Source organism: Herpailurus yagouaroundi, unplaced genomic scaffold, assembly GCF_014898765.1.
Source record: "Herpailurus yagouaroundi ecotype Mexico unplaced genomic scaffold, PumYag 141, whole genome shotgun sequence".
Lineage (NCBI taxonomy): Eukaryota > Metazoa > Chordata > Mammalia > Carnivora > Felidae > Herpailurus > Herpailurus yagouaroundi.
In genome coordinates, this window is record NW_024412396.1 from 26,801,363 (window position 1) to 26,813,159 (window position 11,797).

General features: G+C 36.7%; 1 protein-coding gene across 2 annotated transcripts in view; it reads right to left on the reverse strand.

Annotated features, from left to right (window-relative positions):
• NEMF (nuclear export mediator factor) overlaps positions 1-11,541 on the reverse strand; it is a 57,786-nt gene extending 46,245 nt beyond the window's left edge. Inside the window, exons 1-5 of one of the 2 annotated variants that reach the window (XM_040477074.1) lie at positions 11,397-11,541; positions 10,499-10,567; positions 10,251-10,353; positions 7,244-7,369; positions 191-339 (exon numbers count right to left, since the gene is read on the reverse strand). In XM_040477074.1, coding sequence (XP_040333008.1) covers positions 191-339; positions 7,244-7,369; positions 10,251-10,353; positions 10,499-10,567; positions 11,397-11,455 — 506 coding nt within the window. In that variant the 5' untranslated portion in view covers positions 11,456-11,541. The remainder of the gene's footprint in view (positions 1-190; positions 340-7,243; positions 7,370-10,250; positions 10,354-10,498; positions 10,568-11,396) is intronic. The other variant, XM_040477075.1, reaches the window with a different exon arrangement.
• Positions 11,542-11,797: the final 256 nt, after the last annotated feature.

Consider the following 11,797-nt stretch of genomic DNA (forward strand, 5'->3'; position numbering starts at 1 on the left):
CACACAGCTGCTACTTGCAAATGAGGTTTAATTGCTTACATGCACATTTAAATAGTTCAAGCAGTCCAAATTTAGTTATTTTATGCAAATGAACAAAATATTTTATGTGACAGTTCTTTAATATTCTGACATATGATCTATTTTACCTTTTAATACAACATGAAATGAGTTTAGAAACAAAACATGTTACCTTTCCAAAGTAAGCAAAGGTTCAGCAGCTCTAGCATGATCAACTGGGTAGCGTTCACGAACAGCAAATTTAACATCATCTGACTCATCAGTTCGAAATCTTAGTATATTCAAAATTAGGTACTCATAATCTGTAAGAACAATGTTTCCCTGTAATAAAATAAAATATAATTTATTGCTTTTCCCAATCATTCTTGAAACTTCTTAAAAAGTGAGAAAGAAAATGGGGTCTCTTAAAAACCTGAATCAAAGCTACAATGAAGTTACAAACAAAAAGCACTTGAGTCACATCTAAACAGTGCTCCTTGCACTTGTCCACCATAGACTGAAATAAGATAAACAAAGGACCCCAAGTTTGAAACATAATGAAGGAATATAAAGCAACTTTAAACTCACTGTCTGATCGTTCTACTGAAGTCACTAATGGAAGTACAACAGTTATCACCTACTTTTCACAACTTTGCTTTACACCGCCTTGCTTTTACAAAAGACCTACATTAATACCGGTCTTCACTGACCGAAAGAAATCTGAAATTAATTTTCACTTTTATGAAAATAAGGCAAAAAACTAAACAAGCACTCAGTTTGTTTGGCAGTGACCTGTTATAGAGTCAGCAGGCTACTCAAGCAGTGAGTCAAACCCCATTCCCTGGGAACTTAACTCAGCATTTCAGCATCAAGCCATCATAGGTTTGAACTGTGAGCATCTGTGCTTTACCTCTACTTATTTGTGCATCTATTAGTAACATATGTCCTTAAAGTATCAGAAAAGCCTAAGAGAAGGTATTTTCTGGGGATGTTCAAAAGTTTTTCTATATAAATTGGTGACAACTGCTTCTTTGCTTTATGCCACTTCAGCTTACAAAAGTTTCCATATGAACGCTCTACTTTCAGAGAGCAGGAGAAACCTGTAGTCAGTTAACACCTTGATGATCACCAGCTAAACTTACTGTTGTCCTTGCAGGAGGTAGGTCTACAAATAAATACCGTGGCTTATTAAAAACAATTCAGAACAGACAGATATTTCAGAAACCAAATAAAGCGATATTTATACTTTCATCTGCAATTTGTCTTTGGATAGCAATAGTTATGTGGCAAAATCAATACAGATAGTTACACTTTATACCCATGTGGTTCCACACTTGTAATGTAGCCTGATGTAAGTACTCCATAAAACCAAAAGCTATATGCTTAAAGATATTCACTGCAGTTTATTTCCAATAGAAAAAAATGGAAACAGCCTAAATGTAAAAATTGAGGAAATTGCTGAATCATGATAAATCAACCTAACAAACTATTTAAAAGCTGTTAACTTATGAAGACTGTTTTGAAAAAGTAGGAAAATGTTTATAATCTTAAGTAAAAAATAGCAAGACACAGAAAAAAATCTGAATCCTAGGAATTGGAAAGCAAATATATGGAAAAATGAAAGTATCTATTAAAAAGTTAAGATTAGGGGTGTCTGGGTGACTCAGTCAGTTAAGCGTCTGACTCTTGGTTCCAGCTCAGGTCATGATCTCACTGGTCTGCAAGTTCGAGCTCCACCTTGGACTCTGTGCTAAGCATGGAGCCTACCTGGGATTCTCTCTTTCTCTCTCTCTCTCCTCCCCCACCCCATCCCTCTCCCTGACTTGCAGTCTCTCTCTCAGAAAAGAAAAAAAAAAGTTAACTGAAAAAGCAAAGTTTGGGTGAGGGCTTGGAAAGAAGTCCACATAGTGTCTGACTGAAGAAGATGTAATATAACGTGACTTGCAAAACAGACCCAGCCATAGAGCCTGGCACAGAGAAGGTGCTCAATAAATGTTTGTTGAATCAAAGCGTGCAGTTATCAAGAATATCTGGCAGATTCCAGCAAGGCAGTTACTTTCCTGAAAGCGTTTTTTGCCTTAAACCAGGGTTTCCCAAAACTATTCTGTAAGATGGTTCCCCCCCACCTCCATTAAAAAAGAACTCTGAGCAAATAAAGTTGGCAATTCTGTGTAACATATCCTTCTCTAGGGGATATACACATCACATTATTGCATTAAAGGCACTGATAAGTCCTAGAGTTAAAAAAAAAAAATTTTCCCCCTTTATTCTCAAAGGCCCTCAAATTTTAATGGCTATGGGACCTATTTTTCTAGGTACACCTATTATCTAGGGAAAGTAGTATCTAAGAAACATACTTTGGGAAATACTGTGCTTGACTCTGCTGTACTCAATAAACTACTTTCTGACCTTAACTTACTTTCTCCAGCATCTTTCTTATTGGAATTTTATTGCAAATTAATAAACTGACTTTGTTAAATGAATTTGAGCAGCAATCACCTCTTCAACCAAGGTCTGATCAACTCTAGATAAACCATACATCAAAATTCCAGACATGAAGCCTAGGAGATCAAACCCTGGTATAAAGAGAGGGAAGAGCAATCTTCAAGATCTACTGTAAGAGTCAACCAACCTACCTCTCTTAAGTATCACAATAACTGCTGAAAATTCCCAAGCACATACTTTCATGTATAAAATCCTTAATCTGTATTTCCAATTCATCAATAACTGGACCTGTGAAACCTAGGCAGTATGCATACTAATAGCTCAAACCCCTCAAAATAGAAAGGCCCTAAATGCAATGGGGTATTCTGGATTGGATTCCAGAACACAAAAAGGGTATGTACTACAAAAACTGGTGAAATCTAAGAAAAAGTCTGCAGTTTAATTAACAGCAATGCGTCAGTGTTAACTTCTTAGTTTTAACACATGTACTGTGATTATGTAAGAGGTTAACATTAAGAAAAATGAAGGATATACAAGAACTTTTCATATTATCTTCACAACTTTTCTATAAATCCTAAATTATTACAAAATGAAAAGGTTGTTTAGATTTTTTAAATTAAAAACAATTTTTTTAAGTTTATTTATTTCTTCTGAGAGAGGGAGGGAGCATGAACAGGGGAGGGGGGGGGAGAGAGAGAGAGAGAGAGAGAGAGAGAGAGAGAGAGAGAGAGAGAATGAATGAATCCCAAGCAGCCTCCACACTGCCAGTGCAGAGCCAGACGCAGGGCGTGAACTCATGAAACTGTAAGATCATGACCTGTGAGCTGAAACCAAGAGTCCTATGCTTAACCAACTGAGCCACCCAGGTGCCCCTAGATTTTTTTTAATAATAGCAAAGATTACACAAAATCATTGTATGCAAAGAATTTTTACATATCGTTAAGGTCTAAGTTTAAATTGAAAAAGGAAAAAAAAAAAAAAAATGGAAAGGTCCGTGCCTGGTACATAAGTTTAAATTTAGAATGTAAGCATATTGACCAAAACCTAAGCATGCCTTCAGTTACATTCTAGAGATTTTTCCCCCCCACAGATGAAAAAAAAAAAAAAAAAAGGTGTTTGGGTTTTTTGTTTGTTTGTTTGTTTTGACAGTGGTGGGAGGAGGGGAAGGAGATCATAAATAAGACACCATACATAACAGTGGTTACCTTGGAATGAGGAAATGGTTTGGGCTAGGAAGGGTAAGACTTTCCATTTTAATTTTATGTACTTCTCTATATACTGAGAGTGTATTCATGAACTACTTGTATAAACATATCTAATTTAAATGGTAGTCTAGATAATTCCAACCAATGTCCTACTGAGAAACAGAAAAACTGGACAAAATACACAAAGCTTGTATTTTAAGAAATCAAAAATGCAAGCAAGACAGTAAACCTTCACAGGACCAAAACCTAGGAGAAGAAAACTCAGAAAGATGAGTCACACATGGGGGGCTACTTTTCCCCTAGGATCGTTTGTCTAACAGTTAAGAAACAACTGATAGGCTGAGAAGCTGAGCATAAATTTTTTTTTTTTAATTTTTTTTTAACGTTTATTTATTTTTTTGGGACAGAGAGAGACAGAGCATGAACGGGGGAGGGGCAGAGAGAGAGGGAGACACAGAATCAGAAACAGGGTCCAGGCTCTGAGCCATCAGCCCAGAGCCCGACACGGGGCTCGAACTCACGGACCGCGAGATCGTGACCTGGCTGAAGTCGGACGCTTAACCGACTGCGCCACCCAGGCGCCCCAGAGCATAAATTTTGATAGACTCACGGAACAACTAAGGGGAATAAAAACTGGAGTTCAGAGCCCAAGTGAAAGGTGACTGGGGCAGTGGCGGGGGCAGATATCCTGAGAAATCCAGTTCTGAATAGTGACTCATAAAGGCTGCTTCTCAAGGCAAGGTGTGAACCAGAAATATACCAGATTTTCCAGGCCCAACTTCTAATCAATTCAATTCTTGATTGGAGTAAGGTAATCTGGAATTAGCTGTACCCTTAGCCACTTGTCAAAAGCAATTATCTTCTCTAGAGAAAGACAAGTCATTCTGGATCTCAGACTACAACTACTGTTTTTTCTACTCAGTTCCTGGCACAAAATGAAATAACCAGGCATGTGAGGAGACAAGACAGTGTAATTAAAATCAAAAGAAACAACAGACAATAAAAATAGCAATTCCAAGTGATTCTTGTTTGGTAGCAATAAAATTAGTGAATTGGAAGACAGATCAAAGAAAATCGGGCTGAATTTCCCAAAACTGATGAAAAACATCAACTCGGATTCTAGAAACTCTATGAACCCCCGAAAGATAATTACAAATAAGAACTCAACTAGGCACAGCACAGCAAAAATACTGAAAACCAAAGACAAAGAGAAAAAATTTTAAAGCATCCAGATAAAAAGGCCAGATTACCTTCAAAGGACCTAACAGATTTCAGTAGAAATAACAGTTGCCAGAAGACAATAAACTTATTGTAACTGTCAAAATTTAACTAATGAATAATAAAACCACTAGATGGTAAAACTGGTTGTAAGAGAAATGAAATAAATGAACTATTTACAATGAGAATAATTGTGTAAGATTGTCAATTCAAGGCAGTAAGACTGTAACCACTGAGGATATCTTTTCTCTGGACAGATACAATTTGAATCTCTACTGGATCAAATAACTTTCATTGCTATCAGGCAAGAATCATTTGCATTGCTATCAGTTTTCTACAAGTTAAAGTCTACACTTAAAGAACTGTAAAAAAACAAAACAAAACAAAAAACCCTAATCAATAGTAAATAGCAAATTCAAGATACACAACTCTAGAGGAGAAACTAACCCCCATAAGTGCCTGCGAGACAACACCCAGCAGGATACTTAAATGACAGTTTGGTCCTTTTTGTCTCTTTTCAAATTTTAGATACTTTTTTTACAGTCCTTTCTCATCATAACATCTAAAATTATTTTGATGACAAATATACATAAACACAAGCTACTCTCATTGCACCTTGGCCTGATTTACACAGGTCCAGCAAGAAATGTTAAGTAACATAAATATTATCTCCTCAGATATAGTCAGCAAATCTAGAGTCACAAGGTATGAAACAATTACTAAAGCCATAATAATCACTGCTGCCTGGAGAATTCATAAGAAATCTGGGATTTTATTTTCAAAAGTTTTCTATTATCCCAGAGACTTAAAAATTAGTATTTGAAACCAAACAAAAATCACTACTGATTGTGTCAGTGGTAGACCTATAAATTCAGGTAAATTCCTCTTTAAAGTTATTCAGATCTACAGTTATTCAAATCTATTCAAATTCTTTACCACCAATAGGCTAGGATCATATATGCCACAGAATAGGTAAAAGATCAGTTTCTCAGGATGTTTTGTGGACACTGCTTCTACATATAAAATATAACCTTTGTCATACCTAGTTAAGTGAGACTTATTCACAAATATGAAACCCTAAGTTTGACCTAGTTTGCACAATTTGCCTTATTATATCTTGGTAAAAAGAATTACAAATTCTTATTGAACCTATGTAAACATACACATTGCCATTAGCTGTAAAAAAAAAAAAAAAAATCTCAGTAAAAAATCTCATTTGTTCCTAAATTCTAAAGGACCAATGAGAGCAAACCACCATTTAATTATATATCACTCCAATTTGCAGAAGTACAGACTACTAAGGATGAAGAGAAAGGTAAAGGGCTCTATCATACATCACCATAAAATACTCATCATAACACCAAAAATATTCTAGAAAATAACTAACCACAATTAGATTCTCTCCAGTTTATTCAGTCCTGTGTAATTTATTCTGATCACCCTAGAACACAGGTTAGCATTCTATTTTCATGGAAGCACTTGCTTCTAGATTAAAATGAGTCTTATAAATCCTACCTTGGCCCTCTGATATATTTTGGTATTTGTCTACACACTATTGGCTCACACAACATGAGTCTATAAGAGGAGAGGCCAGCAAACTTTTTTACAAAGCAAACTCTGTAAAAGGCAAGACAGTAAACATTTTAGCATTTGTGGCCACATATGGTCTCAGTTGCATATTCTTTTTTGTTTTTTAAGAGCCCTTTTTAAAACATTACCATTCTTAAGCTCACAAGCTTTATAAAAAGGGGCCACAGGCTGTAGTTTACCAACTCCCATTTAAGAGTATCTGGTATGTCCTTCTACCAAGGTTCTGAACCTGACTTCTTTGTTGAAGACCCAATTTATAATGACAAAATTATAGGGACAGAACAGATTGGTAGTTGTCAGGAGGGAGGGATGGTGGGAGGAAGAGGAGTGGGTGGGTATGACCATAAAGGGGTATCACCAGGAAGATCTCTGTGGTAATGGAAAAATTCTGTATCTTGATTGCAGTAGTGATTACATGAATCTACAAAGGTGGTAAAATGAACAGAACTAGATGCATACATTGTACCAGCATCAATTTCCTGACTTTGATATTGTACTATAATAACGTAAAATGTAACAACTAAGGGAAACGGACATCTCTATCTCTGCAACTTCCTGTGAATCCACAGTCATTTGAAAACAATAAAGTTTTTAGAAAAAATTTTTAAAGAGGGTATCACACAAATTTCAATTGACCACTCACTACCTGAGACCACACACAAAAATCAATTTCAGATGGGCTACAGCTGCTGTTCCCTGCCCATATTTTACAGTATAATAGTATTACACAGATAATTAACAATACAACAATGAATTATCCTTCATCTCACCACCCAAATTTAACTTACCCTATCATAGAGCTCAATGATTAAGTGATAAGCAGCTTCATCACTTCCAAATTGAAAATCTACAATTCTATCCACACCAAGTTGTTTTGCACTGACTAATCGCCGACTCTTCAAATGTTTTCGGCACTAGTGGGAAACAGAAGAAAAGGGTATTCGTATAGTAGAAGTGAATTCCTAACCATTTGGTATTGGCTTGTAAATAAGCTTCCTCTTTTCATTTCCATCAAGAATAACACTTAAAAAATAGTAAACAAAAGCCTGCAGATGATAATCAAAGGAAAAACACTGTCTGTCAGGACTCTGACTGCTAACTCTGAAACAGTATTTTGTACTTTGCCCTATAGAGAAATGTACTCTGTTGTTTATATCACTGCTAAATCTCTTTTTCTTACCCTGATGACCTCACTCAAAGCCATAACCTTTTTTCATAAGGCCTCTTTCCAGTCTCATCTTTTAAGGATCCCAAATTTCTTTTGTGTTCAATATTAATTAGTGGTTTCCACCAAACTTCCATTTCAAATACAAATTCTGAACCATGACCTTATTGGTATTCTGTAAGTTAGTCTTCAACGTACATCCAATTACCTTCTATTCCCACAAATGTATTAATATAGCCCAGACAGAATCTTTCTGGTACTGTCTCCAAAGCTTTTGACCAACTTAGCTCAAATCCAAATATAATAACTCTTATTCCTTATCAAATCCCATTCTTCCTATCCCTAGTCATGATGTTCTTTTCTTATTAGCAATTAAAATACAATTAATGTTTTAAACCCAAATATAAATTACTTGGTCAACACCTATTGCTTTAGATTATATGTACCATCCTTTAGTACAAATATTTAAGTATAACATGAACCAGAAACAAGACTACTCTGTAGTGCCTAAAAATTCTTACCACTGTTTCTAATTCTTTAATTTGGAAGGTTGCTTACTCAAGACCAGTAAGAAAGAATGCTTTCAAGACTCAAATTCAAGATAAATTTTACAGAGAAGCTAATATAAATTCACCTTTAAAATATATATATAATCATTTTTAGAACCAATGCCAACTCTTTCATAACCAAAAAGACTTCTTCTCCAGACCTAATAGTTCAAATTGACGAAAATTCTCATTTTATGTACTTATACATTCAGGCAGATATAATAATCCTTTTCAAACTTCTAACAATCTCTCCCTCCTATATTCAATAGTTCTAAGAGTGGTCTATAATGGTTTTGATTTAAACAGTGACCTACATTTGGGCTATTTTTAAACTCCCAGGGGAAAATCACAATCCTCCCAGAGGCCCCCAGTATTTTTATTCAAGAAAAACAAAGTTAAAATGGAGATAAAAGGCATCCTTGAAAGGAACAGAAATCCACACCATGGAATGGAGAAAAGGGAAGATTACTTATCATGAGTATAGATGGGCATACAGTACATACATAATGTTTGTTTTATTTATTTCCCTATTAGCAGCTTGGTGAAAACAACAGTGCCACAAAGCTATCACTGGCATCCCCAAATGTGAGAATGAAGAACAATCACTGTGATTTGCCACAACTGAGCATGACTGTGCTATACAAAGGTAGCAGCTCTTTATTTTAAATTATTTATCATGTGCTTAACACTGTGTCTGCTCCATTGGAGGGTATCTCTCTATATACATTTAGATTAACATGTACACCTAACTCATAAAATTCTAACTTTTTTTTTTTTTTTTTTGAGTGTTTGGCCTCCTATTGGTATAGCCTGATTTGGGGATTTTTACACAATCCCAGTAGCATGTATCTTATCATCTGTAAAGCTAAAATAACCGTTCTTCATATCCACTGACATATTAAACAGCTCAAAATATACGTTATTAATTTATTTTGAAAAATGCTATACAAATACCAAGTGTCACCATTATTATGGACAATTCCCAAAAGAACCATTTGGGGTTACTATAAATTAAACTTTTTAAGAGTTTGATAATTTTGTGACAGGCCTTGTGATTTGGGAAACACTTACCTAACTTGTAATCCAAAACAGATTCTAAGTTGCTGGGGATAAGATTCTTCTCTGTAAAGCCTCTAATGAAATAACACAATGCCAAAACAAATAAATTTCTGAAGGAAAGTGAGGAGGAGAGGAAGAAGGAAATTAATACATATGGAGCCCTAATATGTGTCAGGCATTGTGTTAGGTGCTTTACATGTTACTTCAAATAATCCTCACCAATAACCCCATGAGGGAGTTATTATCCGCATTCTACATTTAAAGAAACTAAGTTTCAAGAGGTTAAGTTACTTTTCTGGGTTATAAAATTATTTAGCGGCAAAATCATTAATTCAAAGTTAGGTATATTTGATTCTAATGTCTTTCTTCTGTACCACATAAACTTTTAATATCTTTGTTATGCCAATAAACGGACAGGTAACGTCCACAAATGCAGACTCTCTGTTTTAATAGAAAAAACAAAACAAGACAAAAGCAAAGAGAGAAGTGAAAAGTAAAAAGATATGATTGGTAACATACTAATGTCATTGAGTATTTCAATAAAATACAGATTGGCAGCTCAAAAGTGAGCTGCAGAAAACTAGGAAAAGGTTAAGGGGGGGGGGGGGCATATCACAGAAAACCAAGAATACTAGAAGATAGGATATGAATTCAGAAATTTGGGAATCATAAAAGGTAAGAAACTAATGAAAATGATGCTTTAGAAAAATTAACTCTGGTCTAACAAAGAACTGTTTTGATAGCAAGAAGTATACTGTAATTCAAAGGACTTTATGGGAACATTATACAAGTTTAAACTAGAATAATGACTGTGGGAACTGAAAGATCTAGAGCATACTGGGGTGTGAAGGGTAACAGGGAGAAGTCAATAAATGTCTACTTTATTCATCCCAGTATCTATCAACTATTTTATCTATATTTTATTCATAATAGTGAAGGAAAACCAAACATTTTAAAACTTAAATTGTTAGTGACCAATCTCAGGGCCTTAAAATTTAGCTTCAAGTATAACTTAAAGTTTACCTTCATGGCAAAACTAGATGGCATCATATTCTTAGGCCACTCAAATTCTGTTGTGTGAATTCGTATGCCAGATTCAAGTAAAAGTGTAGCTTTAAAGTCTGGTCTGTGGAAGAAAAAAGTTAAATTTTTCTTTAAGGCATTTGTCAACGCTAACTCAATAAAACAGACTAAAAGTGCAGGTTAAAAAAAAAATCAATAATCTCATATTTAATTACCAAAGATCAAACAAGCCTGTAAAATGCTCTTACTTTTGAAGACGAATAAGATAGGTCTTATTATCCACATCATAAACATTGTTTACTCTCATTCCTAGTAAGCTGCAAGAGAAAGGAAACACGTAACAACATTTGAAATACAAAACTTCACTCAAATTAAAGCCGCAGGAGGAAGCAGGGCCTTCAAAGAGGGGATCTTCAACTCAAAGGATATGGAGTCAACCAGGGAGCAGAGTGAAGGCCACCAGGCATTGATCCCAAAAGAAGTGTAACTTCTTAAGAACAAAAGTTAAGACAAAAAGAGCAGTCCTAGGAACACCATGCAATGCCCTGCGTCCTTGAAATGACCCGATATTTCTAAGGAAATATCTAACCCCCTTTATTACAAAAGGAAAAAAAGGTAACAAAACTCTGGGAAAAAAAAATGACAAAACTCACACAGCTGCATAACAGAAACCAGATCAGAATGTTACTTTCAGCTAAAACGCCAATATTCCGTCTCCTAGGAATGAGGAGGAGTGTCAAAGAAACCAGGCCTCCGGTCTGGAAACCCCTGAGGCAAAAGACTGCTGGGCACCCCGGCGTCTACTTGGTGTCTCCTGTCTTAATAAACGTTCGCTGCCAGACCGGGGCAACTCAGGCCAACAAGGCGAGAGCTCGGCGAGGGCCCCGCCAAAGCCTGACACAAGATCCGGCGAGACAAGCAGCCCGGGAGTGCGGGGTGTGGGGCATGCGGCCGCTGGGGTCCCCAGATATCCCGAGGGCCGCGGGAAAGATGTCACGCGCTCGCCCACCCAGGCCTAGCCAGGTCCGCAGAGGAGCACTGGGGGATTAAGTGGAAACATCAGGCTGGTCTTTTTTTTCCACCACGGGGCACCGGCCTCTGCCTTCTGCATTCCCCGCAAGAGCCTAGTCACCTATCGCTCAGTACCTGGCATTCAGCTCCGCGAGTACCGCGCGGAGGTCAATGGTGCTGAAGCGAGTCTTCATGGCGAGGTCCGAGGGTCGCTACCGCAGTTTTCTCCACTGACTACCTGACTCAACGCCGCTACTCTTATGCGCAGGCGCACTTGGCCGAAATCTACGGCCGCGCAGAAGACCCAATATTCCTTGAAGCGAACGTGTTTGCGTCGCATTTCTGAAGAATTGGAATATCAAGTCGCCGTCAACTAGCTTTTCGTTATACCAAAACAATTAGACATAGATCCGAACTAGTGTCTTGAAACTGCATTCCTTCCTGGAAAGCTGACGGACTAGTCCGGTCACCTTTCCCTGTTGTGTTTCAGGACTCAAGCTGACCTCCCTAGCGACCTCTGCTGGTCATAACAATTT